Source organism: Zalophus californianus, chromosome 14 (genome assembly GCF_009762305.2).
Source record: "Zalophus californianus isolate mZalCal1 chromosome 14, mZalCal1.pri.v2, whole genome shotgun sequence".
NCBI lineage: Eukaryota > Metazoa > Chordata > Mammalia > Carnivora > Otariidae > Zalophus > Zalophus californianus.
Genome location: NC_045608.1, coordinates 18,661,262 through 18,682,289, shown reverse-complemented (window position 1 = coordinate 18,682,289; position 21,028 = coordinate 18,661,262). Strand labels below are relative to the sequence as shown.

The window sequence follows — 21,028 nt, the reverse complement described above, 5'->3', positions numbered from 1 at the left end:
TAGGATAGAAAGTTAATGTGTAAATGTTAATCATTTCCTATACACCAGGAATGAAGTGGTGGAATTTGAAATTAAAAACACAATACCAATTACATTAGCACCCAAAAAAAAAAAAAAAAACAACACTGTAGGTATAAATCTAAAAAAAAAAAAAAAATGTTTAAGAGCTATATGAAGAAAACTACAAAATTCTGATGAATTTTTACAAAGATATATTCTATGTTCATGGACAGGAAGATTGTTAAAATGTTGGTTCTTCCCAACTTGATCTATAGATTCAATGCAATCCCAGTCAAAATCCCAGCCACTTGGGGGAGCCTGGGCTGGCTCAGTCAGTAGAGCACGCAACTTTTGATCTTGGGGTTGCAAGTTCGAGTCCCACATTGGGAGGAGAAATTACTTAAAAAATCTTAAAAAAAAAAAAAATCCAAGTTATTTTGTGGATATCAACAAACTGATTCTAAAGTTCATGTGGAGAGGCAAAAGACCCAGAAGAGCCAATACGATATTGAAGGAAACGAACAAATGATAATACCCAACTTCAAGACTTACAATAAAGCAACAGTAATCAAGACGGTGGTATTGACTATAGAAGTCTGTGGTACTGGCCAAAGAATAAACAGATCAATGGAACAGATTAAGGAGCCTAGAAATACACTGACATAAATATAGTCAACTGATCCTTGACAAAGGAGCCAAGGCGATATGATGAAGGAAGTCATTTTTTTTTTAGGTTTTTATTTATTTATTTGACAGAGAGAGACATAGCAAGAGAGGGAACACAAGCAGGGGGAGTAGAAGAGGGAGAAGCAGGCTTCCCGCCGAGCAGGGAGCCCGATGCAGGGCTCGATCCCAGGACCCTGGGATCACGACCTGAGCTGAAGGCAGATGCTTAACGACTGAGCCACCCAGGCACCCCGAAGCAAGTAATCTTTTAAACAAATGGTGCTGGAACAACTGGACAACAACGTGCCCCAAAAAATGAATAAAGACACAGACTGATACCCTTCACAAAAGTTAACTCAAGGTATATGCTGAACGAGCACAAAGAGTGAAAATACAGAAAATAAGAATTACTTTATATTACTATAAGCTTCAGCACCATCTGTTCTAAAGGAACTGAATTTCATAGAATCTGTGAAGAATAATCTAAAAATCACCAATTTTATAGGGAATGGAAAAAGGTGCTAAAGAAAAAAGAAAAAGGTGCTTAAAAACAACAAAGCCAATATACGTACATAATCATGGCATGAACTATAAATGAGAGAAGACGACTCTGGGCCATACTAGAAGCAGTAAGGCAATGGAAGCTCTAAACTTAGAAACTATTATTTTGGCCAAGTTTAGAGAGGAAACATTTAAATGAATTAGGCAGAGAACCAGCGTCACAAAAAAAGGCTTCAAAAATAAGAAATTGAAAGAAATAAGAAATATTCAGTAAATATTTACGTGCCTATTTACCAGGCATTCTCTCCACATCAAACCTATAGTGGACCTCAGACAGTCTATGATTCCTAATAATTCCCTGTGGTTTCCTTAAAAGGATCCAGTGGAAATTAGAGGGGAAACAACACCACTTCCACAGGAAAAATACTCATTTTTCTTGTGAGCAGTCGTAGGAAATACGCAAAGCTGTAGGAGATGTGGATTCAGTCAGTAAAGATCTTTCATTCTATAGCGCCCACTCTGCAACAATTACTAAAAGCAACAATAACAAAGCCGTGAAGCCATGCCGTCACACCAGAACTTTATTTCACAATAAATGAACGTCTGAAACGGGAAGCAAATACAAGCAAGCATAATGAAAGTGGTGCTCAGGGGACCATAGCCAAAGAAATTGAAGACAAGAAAACGAAAAACATATTAAGGATGCAGTTTGCTGCTCCATTTGTTTTTATAGCACAATGGATGTGGAAGGCAATGCAGCCCTTACGCTCAGGATTTTTTTTTAATAAACTCGGGTTTTTAATAACCTGGCACACAGCCCTATAATTAGCTGTAATTTACTGAGACAGGCAATCTTAAATACAATATAATGAAAACTGAAACCTCAGAGGAAGAATCTGAAAAAAAAAAAAAAAACAAGTCATAAAAATATGATTATTGCTGCAGGGAACTTGTACTCCTTGCAGAGATTACTCTAGAAGTGTGTCATGTTGATAGAACAGTGGGAAGAGGCAGTTCTGGCCAATCTGGTTGAGTGTGATCTACTTCCTTGAGGCTCAGTGCCCCTTCCTCTGCACACACACATCCCACAAGGCTGCATATTGCCAAGACCTTCCCAAGACACAAGAGGTCCAAAGTGTCATGCCCGAAGGTTAGCCACCCAGTTGGCCTTTTGAGGCTCCCTTCTGGGGCTCAGTCACATACACATTGGGATCAGCCCACACAGGGCACTCTATGGAAGTTCTACCAAATGTTTCCTGAAGGAGGAAAGACCCACTTCTTGCTACCTTTCCAGAAAGCATCTATGGAGCACATCAGACTGTCTCAGAATACATAGCTTTTTTTCTTCCAGAAAACAAGTTGTGATCCTTCTGGGATCGCTAAATTAATAAACCCTGAAATACTGCACCAAGACTTACAAGTTTGCTCTCAACCAAATAATGAAATTTAAATAAGCAAGTTTAAGAACTGAGAAACTTCCCTCATCTCTCCAGCGGGAGTCTTCACTGGCAGTGGACAATTTGCTTGAGGCAACAGGAAACCATATATCCTGTCATGGGACACACCCCACAGCTCCTAGCGTGGTTGCAGAGTCTGACTCTCTAAGTCTAGGGACTGCGTGACAGTACTGACAGTATGTGACTCTAAGAGCCCCATCCTTGGATACGAAAGGCAGGAAAGGGCCTCCTGCTGGGTGCTGCCTCTCTACAATCCCTTAGTCCGGTGAGGCCCTTGCTCTGGGTAACTGTGGACCTGAACACTCGAACAGAACACGGTACAACTGTCTGGCACCTGCGTATCACAGGCCTCAGCGTCCCTGCTCTCTGTGCTTACGGTCTGAATGAAGTCAGTTCCAAGCAATTCTGGGATGTCCATAGGGCTGAGGAAAGAAAGAAAACACAAACCTGATCAGATCAGCCAATCTCTGGAGCACTGGGAATTAATCCCAACTTAAGTAAGAGCTGAAAGCAGAGTATAAATCAATGGCTTTTTCATTTACAAGTGACAAAGCTTTGACCCTAAGCCATAACTGAGACACTTTATTACCTTTTTTTTAAAAGATTTTATTCATTTATTTGAGATAGAGAACAGGAGCAGGGGGAAAGGGAGAGGGAGCAGACTTCCCACTGAGCAGGGAACCCGATGCAGGGCTTGATCCCAGCACCCTGGGATCATGGCCTGAGCCGAAGGCAGATGCTTAACCGACTGAGCCACCCAGTCGCCCCTATTACCTTTTTTAATAACGTTTTCACTTGTGCTCTGTGAAAGCCTGATCCCAGGGCACTCACTGATCTCTGGTCAAGTGAGTTGAGAATATGCTGTTCCCTGCACCCCGAGAGCCCCAGCCGGCCAGGACAAAACGGTTCTGCAGCCAGCGTAGCACCCGCTCCACCTGCCTAGTCAGCTTCCCAGAGTTCTCTGCCCACAAAGGAGCCAGCCTCCTGGTCTTGCAGCGCTTTAGAGCGCCGGGGGGTGGGGTGGGGCGGAGGGAGCTGGAGCACCCCTGGAACCGCAACAGAGGCGACAGGCCTGCTGGCCGTCCCTCGGTTCCCAGTGCTCTGCTACCAGCTCCCGGGGAGCGGCGTGCTGGCCTTGGCTTGTGTGTGCGCCCTGTGCTGTCCTGCGCAGGGCTGACTCGTGTACTTCGAGGGACAGGGAAAGAGAAGGAGAAGAGAGGATCGCAGAGCGGGGAGGGGGCAGGCAGAGGTGCTGAGAGGAAGGGAAACCGGGCCCCTGTTCAGCTGGGCTCTGCTGTCTGCACAGCGGGGACCTAGCACCACTGCTCCTTCACCTTCCACCCACGGCACCGGAGCTCTTAGATGGCTCCCGGCCCCAGTGGGGGCCACACAGCCCGCAGCTCGGCATTCAGGACCAGAGCAAGATCGCCTCAAGCCCAAAGAAAGACTGGACCAGCCATGTGTCAAGGTTCCCTACTGGCCGAGAAGGGGTGAAACCGAGGAGGAGCGAGGAAGAACCGGAGCCGAGCACAGGGCTACGAACAGGCCTGGGACAGCAGGGGCCAGGCCGGTGGCGGCTCGGCAGCGGGGCCCATCCCCTGCAGACTCCCTACCTTGGGCCGGTAGCCCCGCTCAGCCATGGTCTTCGCCTCCTGCCGTAGCAGGGTGTCGGTGAGGCGCTCTGCCTGCCTTGCCGCCTCTTCTTCCTCCTCCTGCTGCTGGTCCTCCTCCCATGCCTGCAGCTGGTGCTCTGCAACCTGGCCACCAAGAGCACAGTCACCCAGGGCAGTGCCCCCAGGGCAGAGCCCTGCCTCGGATCATGAGGCAAAGCCCGTGGGCCTCTGCCAGCTGGAGAAGCCCAGCTAAGCCACCGTGACGGCAAGTGCCAGAAGAAGGAAGGACATTTATGAGCTTGGAAAGGCTGTGTGTGTAACACACAGCTCATAAAAAGCTCTGGTGTGCCCACGTGCTTGGAAGATTATTCTCTGCTCCCTGTCAGGTCCTGAACTCAATAAACTGTGTCCCAGCGAGCCAGAGGCTTGCAGATACAGACAGGAAAGAGAGAGGCTGGCCAGGCCTGACAGCCTTGCTCCCACACAGAGGACCTGGAGTGAAGCTGGGACTAATCAGGAGGGTCGGGGTTTCAGCTGGAAAGGAAAAGGGGTGCACTGAGCTCACTGACGTAGGCTTCTTGGACAAGGTCCTAGTGCCAGGCTGTGAAAATAAGTCAAGGGTCTTGGCATCTGGTGCCACAGTGGGGCGGGGGCCACACTGAGGCCTGCTACCTGCGGCTCGCATCCCCCTGGCTGAGGCTGCCTCCCCCCAACACCCCCCCGCCGCCGGCTGAGCCCACCTGGGCCTCCAGCTCCTGTTTCCTGGCCGATTTCAGTTCTTCACTCTCCTCTTTCTCACGACGAGCTGACTCTCTTGCTTCCTCAAGATTCTGAATAAGCTGCTCCCTGTGTCTCAGGGACTCCTCTTGTGCCCGTCGGTTTTGTTCAAGCTTTTCTTGTATTTGTTGTTGTCTCCCTGTCAGAACCTACCCGCAGTGGGAAGGCAAAGGGCAGATTTCAGTGTGACGCTAACAGGTACCTGTTCTGTAAGCCGTGGGCAGGCCATAGCTGCCCCGAGACCCAGCCTTGTCCTCAGTCTCAGGCCTGAATACACCAGGTGAAGGCAAGTCCAGATCACAGGACTGACCCACACAGTGTCAGCCCCGCTTCCCACCCGTCCCCAGCACACACAAAATGCACACACTGCGCAGTAGGGAGAGACAGCTGGGCACTGACAAGGTCAGAGGAGGGGATGGAGCTCCCTCCCCAGGGCAGAAACACAGCAACAAGGTTGTGAGTCTCACTCCCCATCAGTTCTAGAAAAAGAAACCACAAGCCACGCAGATGACCAGAGATAAGAGTCTGGGTCCTCCCCCCAGCCTTTTGGATTTAAATTTACTGCTTAGAGTGGCAGAAACTTTCTGGGTTTGAGACCTGGCCACAGCACAGGATTACGTCCAAAGCATGGTCAGGCCTCAAGAACTAGGAATGGTGGGAAGCCACCTGCCACACCCAACAATTACGCTCCCTGGAGGGGACACATAAGTGGCCACAACGAGGAGGAACATTTTTAATAGGGAAAATCAACACATGCTGCAGAATATCGGTACTCACAAAAGTGAGACAGCACCAGTGGGAACCTGACTTCCCATGGATTCGAAAAGGACATGCGCAAAATAGAATTTCCATTTTAAACCACTTTAACTTTCAATACATGGATAACAAAGGCTTTTTCCTAGATTTCTTTAAAAAAAAAAATTTTATTAAGGAATGTCTACCCACAATGTGGGGCTCAAACTCACGACCCCGAGATTAAGAGGCACATGCTCCACCAACTGAGCCAGCCAGGAGCCCCTAAAAGATTTCCTTCTAAATGGGGTATGCCTTTTGTATACTACTTAAATCCTGACAAAGAAGACAGTTATGTTCCTCCAAGAATCCACTTCTGGTTATATACCTCAGAGGAAAAAATCCTAAATATAGAAAATGGAGGGGCGCCTGGGTGGCTCAGTTGGTTAAGCGACTGCCTTCAGCTCAGGTCATGATCCTGGAGTCCTAGGATCGAGTCCCGCATCGGGCTCCCTGCTCCGCAGGGAGTCTGCTTCTCCCTCTGACCCTCTTCCCTCTCGTGCTCTCTATCTCTCATTCTCTCTCTCAAATAAATAAATAAAATCTTAAAAAAAAAAAAAGAAAATGGAAAGCCTTATGCCCCAAGATGTTTACTGCAATGTTTCTTGTAATGCCTCAAAATTAGAAAAAAAAGAATACCCACAAGAGGGGAGTAGAACACAAACTACAACACACCCACATGATATAATATGCTGTCGTCAAAATATCTACAAGATGTGAATAGTATGTTAGAATGCTTGAAATCAAACAGCACAGTATAATAGCGAATGCTCAGAAACACACATTACGCACAGAAACAGGAAGAGTTGAAGGAAATCAAGTAATGATGACTAGATGCTGGGGGGTCTGGGTAACTTGATGTTTACTTCTGTACTTATGAATTTTTGTCGAATAAGTTGATACTACTCTCATAATGACGTTAAAAGTCTCTTTATGATGACCAGAGAGGCCTGTGCTCCAGAACATTTGGCAGGGTCAGTATGTGCTCGCAGCCGGCATTACCTCACTCATCAGTCTGTCTCGGGCGCTCCTCTCCCGGGCCCACTCCGCCTCTCTCTTTTCCCACATCTCCTTGGCCTCCTCCCTGGGAACACAGAGCGGATGAGAGCAGGCTCCTTGCCACCACCCACGGCAGAAGACAACTAAAGAACCAAGAGGGCTCCGGTGCACAGGTCCACACATCTTCTATGGGGCCAACGTTCACATCAACTTCTGCACCCAACTCTTCACAGGTGACAATTCCGGACCAGCTCACAGAGAGTATTCCTCCAGTAAGTACTTTGGGCTGCCTTGGTTACGCTCCCGCCTCCTTACGAAACACAACTATGATGACCTGCACCCATGCCATTTGGACACCAAGGTGACTGAAGCCGTCAGGACCCTGGAGAGGGGCAGGAGCCTGGCAGTGCCTGAGGCCCGAGCCCTTGCTCCTCGAGTCCTGGCGATGTCAGGAGCCAAGAACATGAGGACGAGAAAGCACTGTGCACAGTGTCTGGCCCACAGTCAGTGCTCAATAAATGTTACCTGTTATTTGATTATTTCAATCTCCTAGGTTTTTAGGATCCAGAACCATCTGTAATAGACCTAAGAAGCGTTCAGCATCTCCACAGTTTATAACAACTTCCTATCAAGTTTCTAAGATCTTAAAGGAACAGATCCTTACTCTAAACCCTGATGATTTCCACCTGAAAGAACTTCAGGGAAACACCCCCGCAAGCCAGGTCCGTTAGCAACATGTGCTCGTCACGACGGACAGCTGAGCAAGTGCAAATGTTTCGGTCACAACAGAGACCCTTGTGGTGTCCTGTGGGGATGTGAGGGGCCAGAGGAGAGGCTGGGAGTGTCGGGCGCACGCAGGGGCCGCCTCTCACCTCAACAGCAGCTGCAGCTCTGCCTCCCGTTCCCTCTCCAGCCGCAGCTGCTCCTCGACAACCTGCTTCATCCACTCCACGTCAGCCACGGCCTGCGCCCTCTTGGCCAACTGCACACGCTGGTTCTCGTCCTCCCTCTCGAGGAGCGCCTGCAGGATGCGCTTGTCCGCCTCCTGGAGGGTGGCCGAGGAAGCACAGGGGGAGTGGGGGGAGCCGTTCTGCAGCCCCTGCCTCCCACTCCCACGGCCCCGCCTTTCTGCCCTCGGCACTGAGAGCAGACATTTGTGAGGCTTCCGATGGTTCCCAAGATAGAGACGGGAAGGGTCAGGGTTTAACCACTTAGGGATGGTTTAAAACAATGCAGGAGAGGCCCAGGAGCTTTCCCTTTCCAAGGGAGACCCCTCTGCCACCACACGCAAGTCCCTGCCCTTGGACAGGCCTGGTAGCACAGCTTTCGAGAACACAGCTGGGCAGCAGTCTCACTTCCGAGAGCACAGACTGGAGACCCAAAGGCACAAAGACGTGCACAAAATGCTCACTGCAGCTGTGCTGTAAGAGGGAAAAACCAGAAACATCGCATGGGGCTCCCTGCTCAGCGGGAGGCCTGCTTCTCCCTCTCCCACTCCCCCTGCTTGTGTTCCCTCTCTTGCTGTGTCTCTGTCAAATAAATGAATAAAATCTTTAAAAAAAAAAAAAAAAGAATGGGGGAGCTCTGGAGATCCTGGGATGGAAAAATGCACTCGGGGCCCAGCAGAGGCGCCGCCACCCCCCGCCCGCCCTGACTGCAGCAGGCAGGGATGGAAGACAAATGGGCTGGCCCATTCACTTTCCCCGTCCCTGCGTCACTAGCGAGCCCACGGACATACCTAACAGGAAGACTGAGCAGCTAGTATGAAAGCACAGGCTCCCTCCCAGTGTCTGAGGTTTACCGGTAGGTAAATATGCTGAGGAATGCCACTTCAACTTGTAAAGAACCCCACTGCTTCTGTCTCTGGGCATCATGTAAATATATCTAGGAGGAGACCTCTGGGGAGGGGCAGGGATTGCAGGGCTGATCAAGGCGGAATCTCCCCTGGTGTCTTATTATGAGAACACACTTAGCTATGGAGGAACGGAAAGCATTTTCTTCTGAAGAGGGTGAAAGAAATGCCAGGATGACTCAGACTCACCAGTTCCTCTTGGATCTGCTGGGTACGCCTATTGAGTTGCACGTTATACTGATGTCTCAAAAAGCGTCTAGAAATGAGCAAAATGGGCTGCCTTCAGTGTCTTACGAACAATTACTGGAGGTCAGACAGCTGCTTACTACAAAAGACTGTCTCCTTTCTGGTTTGGGGTACCCGTGCAAGCCTGGGCAAGTGAGAGGCTCGCCCGCCTGGCCAGGGCAGCCGCTGGGGGCCCTTCTCATACACACCCCAGCTCCGCCTTCTGCCGGAAGGCTGCCATCTGCTTCCTCCCTTCCTCCAGCCTCTCCAGCTCCCACCGCTGCTTCAGCAGATTCTCCTGCTCCTTCTTCAGTTTGGTGGCCTGTGGTGACGACAGTTAAGTCCAATTAAGGTCATCAGAATCAGAGCTCCCTTCATTCTTCATCTGCATTTTCAGCAGGGCTGGCCTGGCCGGGGGTGATCAGAACGCCCTCCCACCTCTGGGTTCTGAGCCCTGGGCCCGGCTCACTCCTTTCCTGCAAGAGCCTTTCCCGGGCCTGTGGACAAGGATGAGACCCATGCTCCATGCTCCCACAGGACCCTGTATTCGTCTACACCTTACTGTGACTTCACCTGTCTCCCCTACCCGACACAGCTCCTGCCGTGAGGGCCCAGCAGTGCTTGGCATCAAGCATCAAGCAGATGGTGGGCATTAAGGATCTGTTTCCTGAATCATTTGGGCCTGAGGAAGGACAGGCTTCCCCTTGTCTGAATGGGAAGATCCAGCCCAGGAATCTAGCTCAGGGAAACTGCACAGTATTCTCAAAACAGCCTCCTGAACCAAAGACCCTCACAGTTTATGCCTTGAGATCCCAAACCTGCTAGCTGGGGAGAGCTATAACTGTGTGCTAGGACATCAGACTAAGTCAAGTCTACTTGGTGCCCTGGAAAATCCAAGTTCTGAGAAGGTTCTCACACAGCCACTCTGAAAACACACCTAAGAGAACAGGTATTCTTTCCGTATCATGAACATTCTAGATTCTGGGCATACAACCTAGGAGGATGGAAAAACCACAGCTGGAAATACATGTGAGAAGGGAGAGCCCAGCATTGTTGCATGTCTTAGAATCATCACCCCGCTCCCCACAGAACCTATTCAGCACCGCTTTCCACATGCCCATTTTCTAACAACAGGCGGCTGCAACAGAGGAGGCCGTGCAGCCAGGACCATGCCCTCACCTCCTTCTCCTTCAGCTTCAGCTCCTCCATCTGCTGCAGCAGCGCCTCAGCCTGGAGCTTGCCCTCCAGCTGCCTCCTTTCCTCTTCTGCTTTCATCCGCTCCAGCGCTTCCCTTCGGGCCCGTTCATGCTCATTTTCATACCGTTTGTTCTCTTTCTCTTTGGTGGCTTCTTGCTACATGGACCCAAAGGAAGCCAGGAGGTCAGTATCTGTAACATGGCCAGCAAAGACCCAGTTCCCCACCGCTGTTCCTCATTCGGACGTGTCTACGCTAGAGCGGGTCATGCCACTTATCAGCCTGGTGACCCTGGGCAACAGTGCGTCTTCCTGGGCCCTGTTCTCACGGTGGGAACCATGGAAGTGATGCTGCCCTCAGAGACGACGCTGGGGAAGTACCCAGCACAGGGCCTGGCACAGAGCAGGGGCTCAAGAATGGCGGGGTTCCTTCCCCTTCCCAAAGTCAGCACAATACTCTCCAAAATTAACGCAGAGGCACAGCTGTGGGTTCACAGAGGTGTGGACTTTTGTCCTCAGAGGTGCTGCTGTAAGCCAAGGTCGAGAGTTTACGATGCAAACTACGTCAAAAGAGACTGCCAGCAACAACAGTGACCTTTCAGATGAGCACTGCACCTGCCCGGGGCCAACCCTGGTCACCTGGTGTGATTCTGCCCCCAGGAACGAGCACAACGGACCGTCGTATGTGTAAGAGCAGCCGCCGTTCAGTGTTAGCACGTTAAATAAGCTGAGATCAAGTCTATTCGTGGATCGGAGTCATTAACATTGAAAACAAGAAAACTTCCAAGCCGTGGAGGCACAGCACGCCCACCACAGCGCAGAGGGCTATTTCCCGAGTCATATACCACACCTGTTTTTTTTCTTCTTTCTGCATTTTCCAAGAGTTTATCACATGCTCCTTGTGAAGGGCTGATTCAATCTGAGGGTGAGAAGGCAGAGAAGACGAACTTCCTCACTGGTTCATGTGACAGACGTGCACTGCAGAGCGCAACGACCCTAAGTTCCCTACACGAGGACTCAGGGAGGCCCAGGTACCTTACAGGGGAGCACAAGGAGACCCCAACATGTACAGTCTGAATGCCAGTCAGTTAGTGTTTACTGACTTAAAGGACCAGGCAGTTCTAAACAAATCGTACAAGTTGTAACGAAGGAGCACGAACTCTTCTGCCGGCACCCTTGGGACTGAGCAGGAGCCGGTCAGTGGACACTGAAATGGAAATAGGATCTGAAAGGCCACCCCTGGCTGCTCCAGAGCGTACCAGGCCCCAGGGCCACCGGAGCTAGCTGAGGAACAGGCTCAGCCTTTCGCCTGGCTCCTCCAAACTGGGCAAGTGAGAGGCTTGCCCGCCTGGCCAACCCTGCTGCAAAGCGGAGGTATATAAACATGTACTCCCATAGCAACAGATTCAACACATTTGGGGTGATTAAGAAGAGATTTCAGGGGTTGCCTGGGCAGCTCAGTTGGTTAAGCATCTGACTCTCAATCTCAGTTCAGCTCTTGATCTCAGGGTCCTGAGTTCAAGCCCCATGTTGAACTCCACGATGGGCGTGGAGTCTACTTAAAAAAAAAAAAAAATTGGGTTTAGAGAATCTTTTGGATCAGAAAATGAATTATAGCACTGTCCAAAAGCTTTTGTTTGGGAAATCATCTATAAAAAGTTTTAATTTCTTTCTCGACTTACAAATGTACACATTTGTAACTAATTTGAGTGTTCTAAATAAACATTTCTGAGTAAAAGACTTTGGAGCACCTACCTAAACCCTCAAATGACCAGGGAAAGTCTTAATGCTAACTGCACAAGACTCAAAAGCACACAATTGCTCCCTTACTTAGTGACTAGCTATTTCTAACTATAATTATGAATAAATAAACTCATCCCACCAAACAAAGACACAAAGTTTAAGTTGAAATAAATTACTGACATCATCACGGGTCTTCTTCTGGCCCAGTCTCTGTGGAATGATGCCATTCAAGCCAGACCCGCCCTCCCTTGCCCCCAAGGTCTGGGCCCTTGTCCTCCTTTCTGCTGCTACCCCATTCTGGCCTCCACCATCACTGCCCTGGCCTCTCCCCGTCCTGCCAACCTCCACACTGCTGCCAAAGTTATTGCGCCCCGAAATGCACCTGGGTCCCACTGTATCCCTGCTTAAAACCATCCAGGTGCCCCCCATGCTTCCAGGAGAAGGCCACACAAGGCCGGCCGGGGTCTGGGCCCGCCTGCCTCACCAGCCTCAACTCCTGCAGTCCTCCTTCCTTCTCTGACGGCACAACCTCTCAGCCACTGTTGCTCCCTGGACTTGCTCGGGCCTGATCCTCACTCAGCTGCCTCAATCTGGAGGGTCCTTTCCTCACCTCCACACCATCAGGTAAAAGCCCATGACTTTCCAAACTCCTCCACCCCAGCAACTCCTCTGAGATGCCTCTCTGACCCCCAACTGAGTTGGGGGCACTGCCCCGATGCACATCTTTCCGGGCCGCCCAGCCCACTGCAGCCTGCACTGTAATGAGCTGCCCAGTCTCCTGCACAGGGCTGCGAGCTCCTGAAGAGCGGGGACCCTCTCTAATCTCTACATGCCCAGGTGCTAGACCATGCAGCAAATGTTCAGTAAGTGTTGGCTGAACACCAAACGAACCAGATCTGCCTGGTGCATTTTTCAGGTAGCTGGGGTGTCCTCTCCTGTTTCACCCCAGCAAGAGATGCAAGTTTACAAACAAGAAGGGAAACATGATTTCATCTACTTAGGCAAATCAAAGGTTTTCACCTCTCGAAGTTTGGGGTTGTTCTTTTTCCAGTGTTCATATAAAAGTTGTTCAGCAATCTGTCAAGAAGACACAAAGCCTGATGTCACTTTTCAAATCCATTCACATTTTGGATAACCCCCAGCGGAAGTCAGCTCAGGCTGAGAGCCCCTCTACCGGCTCGCTGTCCCTGCAGCTGCCCTTCAGACCTCCTGCCCGCCTTGCAGCCCCGGCTCTGGGAGACACCAGAATGGAACCAGACAGCCCTGACAAATGACTGCCACAATGGTGATGGAAGGGTGCCAAGATCTGATGCTACAGATGGGTCCCAGATGGGACAGATTTGTTGCAAAAGATACAGCAGGCTTCAGTACATAGACTGGGGCTCACCATTCCCCACAAGTACTCGGAAGATAAAGTATACCAGTGCCAAGCCTTTGCAGGACCACGGGACTGGAATAAAGACAAAGGACTCAGAAGTGGTGATTTAAGGGGCCAAAGAGAATAGAGGTGGCTCGTGCCAAACACGCATGAAGAACAACGTAGCACAAGCCCCTCCCCCTCCTGGCTCTCCCGTTAACTGCTGGCTCATCAGACCAGAGTGCCCGGGGGTGGCCCCACACGCGCCTCACTGACGGGCTGGGGACACTCCGGCTCTGTTGGCTCCTACGGGGCTAGAAGAAGTTACCAGTTTCCTTTGCTCTTCTCGGGCCGACTTTAGATTGCTGCACCGCTCCCGGATCCTTCCCTCCTGCAAGTCCACGCTGAGCCGCAACGCCTCCAGCTCTCTGGCCAGGAGGTCCTGCTCCTCCAGCAGCAGCTGCCTGAGTCGGTCCCGTCTGCCTTCCAGCTGCTTCCTCGTCTCTTCCTTCATCTTCTCCCGCTGATAGGCATGCATGCTGCGTGGGAAAGAGCCCTCCCTCCGTCAGTCACGCAACGGCCACATGCAGCACGCTCTGCTCTGCTCTGTGGCCAAAGAGGCTGAGGTGGACGTGACACGGTGACACAGGAAAGTGTCTTCCAGCCAAAGTGAAGACAGCAAGTCACAGAGCACTATGCGTAACAGAACCTTGGCTTCGCAATAAGAAAATGTACAGTGGTCTCACATATGCACGGAACGACAGTACTAGCTAACACTTGGGCAATTACCATGTACAAGGTACAATATGCCGAATCATAAATCCTACAAAGTAGGTTCTGTTGTAGCCCCACTTCACTGAGGAGGAAACTGAGGCTCATTTATACAGCAAGTGACACAGTCAGGATTTCCAACTAGGTCTGTCTAACTCCAAAGCCTACCCTTTTACCTTCCATGATTTCTACATATATTTCTGCAACAATGGATGTATATGTGTATGTGTATTTATACACACACAGCAGGGGAAAAGTACAGGAGGATCTGCGTCAGCCTGTTAATTGTGGTTCTCTCTGGGGATAAAGGGTCACCTGGAGACTCCCAGATTCTACATATATTTCTTACTGTTTTCTCTTTTTCAATGCAAATGTATTATTTCACTGATGATCTTTCTCTTCAATTTTCAGTTGGAAAAACATGACCATGCAGGGCATTTATGCCACCCAGCAAATTCCTCAAGAAAACATGCTGTTAAGCCACACTCCCCCACCCCCATCCCCACCCCCCGGGGTTCTTAAAGCCACATGCCATGACCAACAAGTGGCTTCCTGCCTTCATCCCCCTAAGGTCACTGTAGTTACCTCCGCTGGTAGGAGGTCTTGGAGCTCCATTCCGCCTGTTTGGAGCTACAAATATCAGACATCCTGAAGTAGCGGCTGTTCTGGTCCCACTGCTGCCGAAGCCGGGCCTCCTGCTCTCGCTGTCGGGCCATCTGCTGATCCAGGAGCCTCCAGCTGCACCAGTACGAGGGCAGCGTAGGGAGTGCCATCTGAGGATAATGGCAATGGTAGGAAAATGAGCCTGCTGCAGCCCCCTAATGAGTGGTCCTCAGCCTTTGGCCGCCCCCTGGAAACACCCCGCCCCCTGGAATCACCCCGCTCCAGACCAATGACATCAAAAACGTCTCGGTGCAGGCCCCCAGGCATCAGGATTTTTCAAATGATTTGCAAATCATCACTTTAAATAAGCCTGGGCTGCACCCAGCTGTGAGCGAGACACCATCAAGGATGCTGCAGATGACAACAGGGGGCCAGTCCTAGCAGTGCTGGCCCAAACACCTGGGGACTTCTACGCTCTCCACAAAGTAACAGGGGTAATAATTTCAGGAACGTATATATGTGCCAAGCTCTTGACATATAAGATCTTTTTCATTGTTATAATCCCCCCATTATTTGGCAGGTGGCGACTTGCCCGAGACCACAGAGCCAGGAAGTAGAGGAAATGAAAGGGCTGGGATCCTAATTCATGTGGTGTCAGCCCAGGGCCTGGGCTCTGTGGACAGCAAAAGGCTGCCTGTGGGGACCAACAGCCCTGGCTCTGGCAAACCCCAGGGAGAGGCCCACAGCTAGCGGTGTTCTGGATTAGCATGGAGGACACATCCCTCAACTTACAGATGGAGAAACTGAGACCCAGAGAGGAATCGATGTGCCCGGGTCACGGAATAAAATGGGGACACGATGGAGACTTGAAAGCAGAGAGCAGTCTCACTCCAGGCACCTCTTTCCCTGACCCCAGAGCTGCCACGATGGGCAGGGTCTACACAGTGCCTGGCTAGGACAGTACTTATGAAACGTCTGTTGAATAAACGGGTAGGTCTGCGTCCAGGCCAAGTCTCAAGCTCAGTGCTCAGAGCTGGGGTGCAAATAATCTACGTCTATGGACCCAGTTTAGCCTTCGGCTGCCAGTTTACAACCTGTCTTGAAAGCGTGGCAAGGTAGACAGTTTTTTCCTTGCCCTGGAAGCCGCCCGCGGAAAAGCTTTGCACCAGGAATCAAGAAACGAGACTCCGGTCCCGAATCGGGGACATCCTTCTTGCAGCCCCAACGTCCACATATGACAAAAGGGGTTGCAGAGCAAGGCGTCGGACCCAGAGCGCGCAGGGACGGCGGGTCCCCGGACGCCTGCCGCGATTCCCGCCAGCGCGGGGCCACTGCGGCCGGGCTCCGCGGGTCCCCGGCCCCACGCCGGCTCCGGCCGAGCCCACCCTCCGACTCACGTTTCTCCGCGCCCCGGAGTGTCCGAAAAGTGCCCCCGCCGCGCTCCGGCATACCCCAACCAACGCCAGCCAGTCCCGCCTGGCCGCGCGGCAGCAACAGCGGCCGTTTCCCCGCTCGTTGCCGGGGCAACGGACCGACGACGGAGCGCCGCGAGGGCCAAGCCGCCTCCAGCGCGATACCGAACGCGCGGAGAGAAAAGAGGCTGCGTTTTTTCCTCTGGCGCCCTCTCGTGGGGGACGGGAGATCAATCGGAAACGTCCCTAGTCCCGGAAACAGGGAAGGATGAAGGTAAAGGAATCCTCGCTAGTCCGCAAAATTCAGAACGGTGGTTGCCTGCGGGGGATGAAGGTGAGGGTTGGAGGGGGGAAGGTCGGGGGGGACACGATAGGGGAGGAGACTGTAAGTCAGTGGTTCTCAAGCCTGGCTGCACACGAGGATCCCTTGGGGGAGGTCTTAAAAGTCCAGATGCCTTTAAAGAAGAAAAATTAAGTAAATCCAGATGCCCAGACCAAACTCCAGACCAGTCCCATCAGGTTCTCAGGGCCTGAGAGGTTGTCTCGGCTCCCCGGGTGCGCTCAGCGTGCAACCAGCTCGCCGAAGAGCTGGCCTAAGTGGATACCAGTTATTGGTATCTATTGTCTTTAGCTTGTGGTGGGTTCAAGGGTGTTCATTCTATTGGTGTTTTATGACTCGCATGTGTTACATGGATTATTTTATGTGTGAGAAACATAATAAAGGGGCGCCCGCCCGGCTCATTCCGTGGAGCTTGCAACTCCTGAATGTCAGGATTGTGAGTTCGGGCCCCACGTTGGGCGTAAAGCTTAGTTTACTTTTTTTTTTCTTTAAATAAATAAATTTACCTTAAAAAAATAATAAAGACAACTTCACTGATTTTTTTCTTTAAATAAATAAATTTACCTTAAAAAATAATAAAGACAACTTCCTCTTTTCTTTCATTTTCCCATTTTTCATGTTTAATTCTCTTAATTCCTCCCTTCCTTCTTATTCATTTCTCTGTTTTTTCCTGGGTGCAGCATAGCGTCTTGTTGAACATTTTGGCCTCTAGTCCAGCCTCCACCAAGCCAGTTGTGGGGCCTTGGGCAGGTCACTTCTCTCTGGGAAATGAGAGTGGTAAAGCAATTGAACAGAGAGGCCATTAGACCAGGCAGCTTTGATGCCTTGCTAGCCTAGCAAGCAAACCAAAACCTAACTCAGAATCAAGCCTGGCTGCACACAAGAAATCTGAGAAAATTTAAAATTTAAAATCCAAAATCCGAGAAAGAATAAACATAAGGACAGCCAACTACAGACAGCCGCCTAGCTATTCCCAAACAAAGCAACTGCATGAGCTGTAGCCAATAAAGTGATTTCCTTGCTTTGCTTCAGCCTCTTCTCTTTAAGAAAGCTCTCCCCCCAGGTCCTGCCTTCTGGCAGAGAGCTCCTACCCACCTTTGGTTTGGTGATACTCCGTTAAAATTGATATATACCCAAATAAACGCTTGAAAATTTTAATGTGTCTCAGTGTACCCTTTAACAAGAGTACCAGCAGTGCTGATTTTTTTAGAATTGCCCTTGTGAGAGGAAATGAAGGGTTCAATGGAGAGCAGAGCACCTGGTGCATCTCAGGTAAGTATTCTTTTTCCCCATCTCCCTTTACTTGACTCTTGCTGACTCGGGGTCTGCCCTGCTCCATGCATGAGATTCCCCAGGGTTACCCTCCTGTTGGTCCCTACCCCTTTGGCCAAGCTCATGGCCACTTTGCCACATTGTGTCGCCCTCCCCACCCCTCCAATGGGCCAGGGAAGCAGCTACCCACCAGGGTCAGCCCAGCAAAAGAGCCCAATACATAAATGCTTGTTGGTGGGTCTGAGTGTGGTAGGAACTTCAGCAATATGTGAATTGCGGGGGGAGGGGAAGAAACGTGAATTGAGTAGGGGGAGACCTGGCTTAGGTCCCGATTTTGTGCCTCTTGAGTGAGTCTCCTCTGCTCCCTGAGCCTTTGGTTTTCTTATCTGTATAATTGCCTTAAAGGACAAACAAGCTCCACTAGTGGGACTCCAGCTCCTAGGGCTTGACGGGCCTGGTCCTCAGGCTGTGGTCTCCGGGCCTCTTCTGCTGGACAGCCATCCCCACTGGCCCCCATTTATTCAGCTTCTACCCTCATGATACGTAGCTACCTGTAGCTCATTAAGCATCTTTACAAGTATCTTTTCCTTTGTTCTTCTCAGGACCCCTGTGAGATATTTTATTGTTCCCATGTTATTATTTTTTAAAAGATCTTATTTTTTAAATTTTTTTTAAGATTTATTTATTTTTTTAAAGATTGAAAGAAACCGCATGTGTGCACGAGCAGGGGGAGGGGCAGAGGGAGAGGGAGAAGCAGACTCCCCACTGAGCACAGAGCCCGATGCAGGGCTCGATCCCAGGACCCTGAGATCATGACCTGAGCCAAATTCAAGAGTTGGACGCTTAAACCAACGAAGCCACACAGGCGCCCCAAAAGATTTTAATTTTTTTAAGTAATTTCTATACCCAACTTGGGGCTCGAACTCATGATCCTGAGATCAATGCCGGCATCCAGCACAGGGAAGACTCACCATAAATATTTGTTGAGAATGAATGAGCAGATTCCCTGCTTTTGAGTCCCTTCTTCTTCTCCAAAAGGAAAAGGGAAGCATAATGTAGACAGAAAGCAAAAAGAAAGACAAAACAGAACTAAAACATTATTTGAATACCATGTGCCAGACGCTTTGGGAAGTATTCGCTCCCTTAAGCCTCCCTCCAGCGCGTGGGAGTCCTGCCTCCGCCCCGTACATGAGGGAACTGAGACCCTTGAGAAGTCAAGCCACCCTTTTGAGGTCACACAGGAAGGACTGTGCGAACCGGGATTCACACGCAACCTCCAGGAGCGTGTGATCCCTCTTCAGACTGCTTTTCCAGGAGCCTGTGACTTGCAGGTGTAGCTCTTAAAAGAGGCCAGCAGATGTGGACCAGCTGTGCCATTTAAAGAGTTCAGCAATATTAAATATTTAGTGACAGGTTGATGACTGTGGCCCACAGGGGGCGGAGAGGGGAAGGCCTGGCATGTGGACGCTGCTCGTGCTGGGTCCTGGACCAGCGCCGTGAGGAAGGCTGTTCTTGGACTTGTGTCTTTGGATGTCCTAGCATGAGAGGAGAAAACATGGCTGGAGAGATGGCTTGATGACACGGGAGCAGCTCCCCATTGTCTGAAGCGTGATGGCGTTGGAGGCCGCCCCGTGCCCTCGCTTAATTAGTAGGTGGCGTTGCCAAGGCACATTGGTCTAAGCTGGGTTTTCACAGGGTTTCAACATCAGCCACGCCTCCGGCTTCTCTCTCCTCACTGGGGCTGGGCTCCCCATCCTCCCTGAAGACAACAAGTGCTGCAGGAGACCCTGGGGCTATGGGGCTGCCCATCGGAGCCCCAGGTTGTGTGTTTTAATAATGAGAATAAGAATCATCATAAATGTAGATATCCATGAGAAAAGTAAAAAGGCATCCACCAACAACAGTGGATATCACTAGCGGGCAGGATTCAGGGTGATTTGAATTTTTATCTCTCCCTAGGTTTTTATTTTTTTAATTATTTATTTTTTAAAGATTTTATTTATTTATTTGACAGAGAGAGACACAGCGAGAGAGGGAACACAAGCAGGGGGAGTGGGAGAGGGAGAAGCAGGCTTCCCGTGGAGCAGGGAGCCCAATGCAGGGCTTGATGCAGGGCTCGATGCGGGGCTTGATGCAGGGCTTGATCCCAGGACCTGAGATCACGACCTGAGCCGAAGGCAGATGCTCAACCCTCTGAGCCACCCACACGCCCCTGCTTTAGACTTTATGAGGTGCTTTCAGTGATGAGTGGCTCTCAACCTCGGCTACAGGTCTGAATCACCTAGAGTGATTTTTTTTTTTTTTTTTTTAATCCTGATGCTTGATCCCCGAGACAGAGGTTCTGATGTAATTGGTCAGGTTTGGGGCAGTTTATCTTTTTAATTAAAAACCTTTTTTAAAAGATTTTATTTATTTATTTGAGAGAGAGAGGGCGTGCACGGTTGGGGTGGGGGGCAGAGGGAGACAGAGAAAGAGACTCTCCACTGAGCGGGGAGCTGGTCAAGGGGCTTGATCCCAGGACCCTGAGATCATGACCTGAACTGAAGGCAGATGCTTAACCCACTGAGCCACCCACGTGCCCCTCTTTTTAATTAAAAACATTTTAATTGAGGAGTGCCTGGGTGGCTCTGTGGTTAAGCATCAGTCTCAGGATCGAGCTCCATGTCCGGCTCCCTGCTCGGCGGGAAGCCTGCTTCTCCCTCTCCCGCTCCCCCTGCTTGTGTTCCCTCTCTCGCTGTGTCTCTCTCTGTCAAATAAATAAGATTAAATTTAAAAAAATAAAAATAAAAGTAAAAAAAATTTTTTAATGTTTCAATTGAAGAAGAGTGGATACACAATATCATGTTAGTTTCTGGTGCACAATGTAGCCATCCCACAATTGTATATACAACAAAACGAGTGTGGTCACCATCTGTTGCCAAAGTTGTTACAATATTATCGACTGTATTCCCTTTGCTGTACTGATCATCCTGCTGACTGATTTATTTTACTGGAAGCTCATCCATATTTTAAATAAACTTTATTTTAGGATAGTTTTAGATTTACAGAAAAATGCAAAGAGAGTACAGAGAGTTCCATTATACTCAATACTCATTTTTCCATTACTAACATCTTCTGTTCATTAGGTACTTCTGTAGGACAGAAGTCTCACGGGGTTGAGTTCAAGGTGTCGGCGGGGCTGCACTTCTTTCTCCAGGCTTGAGGGGAAAAATGGGTTTCTTTGCCTTCTTCAGGCTTCTAGAGGCTGCCCCATTCCTTGGCTTTCCTCCGTCTTCACAGCTTACAGCGAGGATGCCCCTCTGACCATTCTTCACTAGTCACATGTGCTTGGACTGCAGCTGGGGAAGCTTCTCCACTTCTAAGGATTCATGTACCCACCTGGATAATTCAGGATAACCTCGCCATCTCAAGGTTTCTAACCTTAATCACATCTGCTAAGCCCCTTCTTCCACAT

At 50.1% G+C, this 21,028-nt stretch overlaps 1 protein-coding gene and 1 long non-coding RNA gene across 5 annotated transcripts in view; one reads left to right on the top strand and one right to left on the bottom strand.

Moving 5' to 3' along the window:
• The window catches only part of LOC113913328 (trichoplein keratin filament binding), a 26,968-nt gene extending 10,893 nt beyond the window's left edge, over nucleotides 1–16,075 (bottom strand). The window contains exons 1-14 of one of the 4 annotated variants that reach the window (XR_003517155.2): nucleotides 15,948–16,075; nucleotides 14,533–14,720; nucleotides 13,505–13,715; nucleotides 12,840–12,896; nucleotides 10,927–10,995; nucleotides 10,062–10,235; nucleotides 9,092–9,204; nucleotides 8,847–8,913; nucleotides 7,678–7,850; nucleotides 6,809–6,890; nucleotides 4,978–5,163; nucleotides 4,238–4,381; nucleotides 2,959–3,046; nucleotides 1,685–2,063 (exon numbers count right to left, since the gene is read on the bottom strand). Coding sequence is in view for 2 of the 4 variants with exons in the window: in XM_027577610.2 (XP_027433411.1) it covers nucleotides 3,014–3,046; nucleotides 4,238–4,381; nucleotides 4,978–5,163; nucleotides 6,809–6,890; nucleotides 7,678–7,850; nucleotides 8,847–8,913; nucleotides 9,092–9,204; nucleotides 10,062–10,235; nucleotides 10,927–10,995; nucleotides 12,840–12,896; nucleotides 13,505–13,715; nucleotides 14,533–14,720 (1,497 nt within the window). In the remaining 2 variants the exon portion in view is untranslated. Of the gene's footprint in view, nucleotides 1–1,675; nucleotides 3,047–4,237; nucleotides 4,382–4,977; nucleotides 5,164–6,808; nucleotides 6,891–7,677; nucleotides 7,851–8,846; nucleotides 8,914–9,091; nucleotides 9,205–10,061; nucleotides 10,236–10,926; nucleotides 10,996–12,839; nucleotides 12,897–13,504; nucleotides 13,716–14,532; nucleotides 14,721–15,947 lie in introns of those variants that run through there. The other 3 variants (XM_027577611.2, XR_003517156.1, XM_027577610.2) reach the window with 3 other exon arrangements.
• LOC113913329 lies at nucleotides 16,076–21,028 on the top strand. Its single transcript, XR_003517157.1, has 3 exons — nucleotides 16,076–16,296; nucleotides 17,513–17,574; nucleotides 20,854–21,028. It is a non-coding gene; the product is annotated as an uncharacterized LOC113913329 (long non-coding RNA).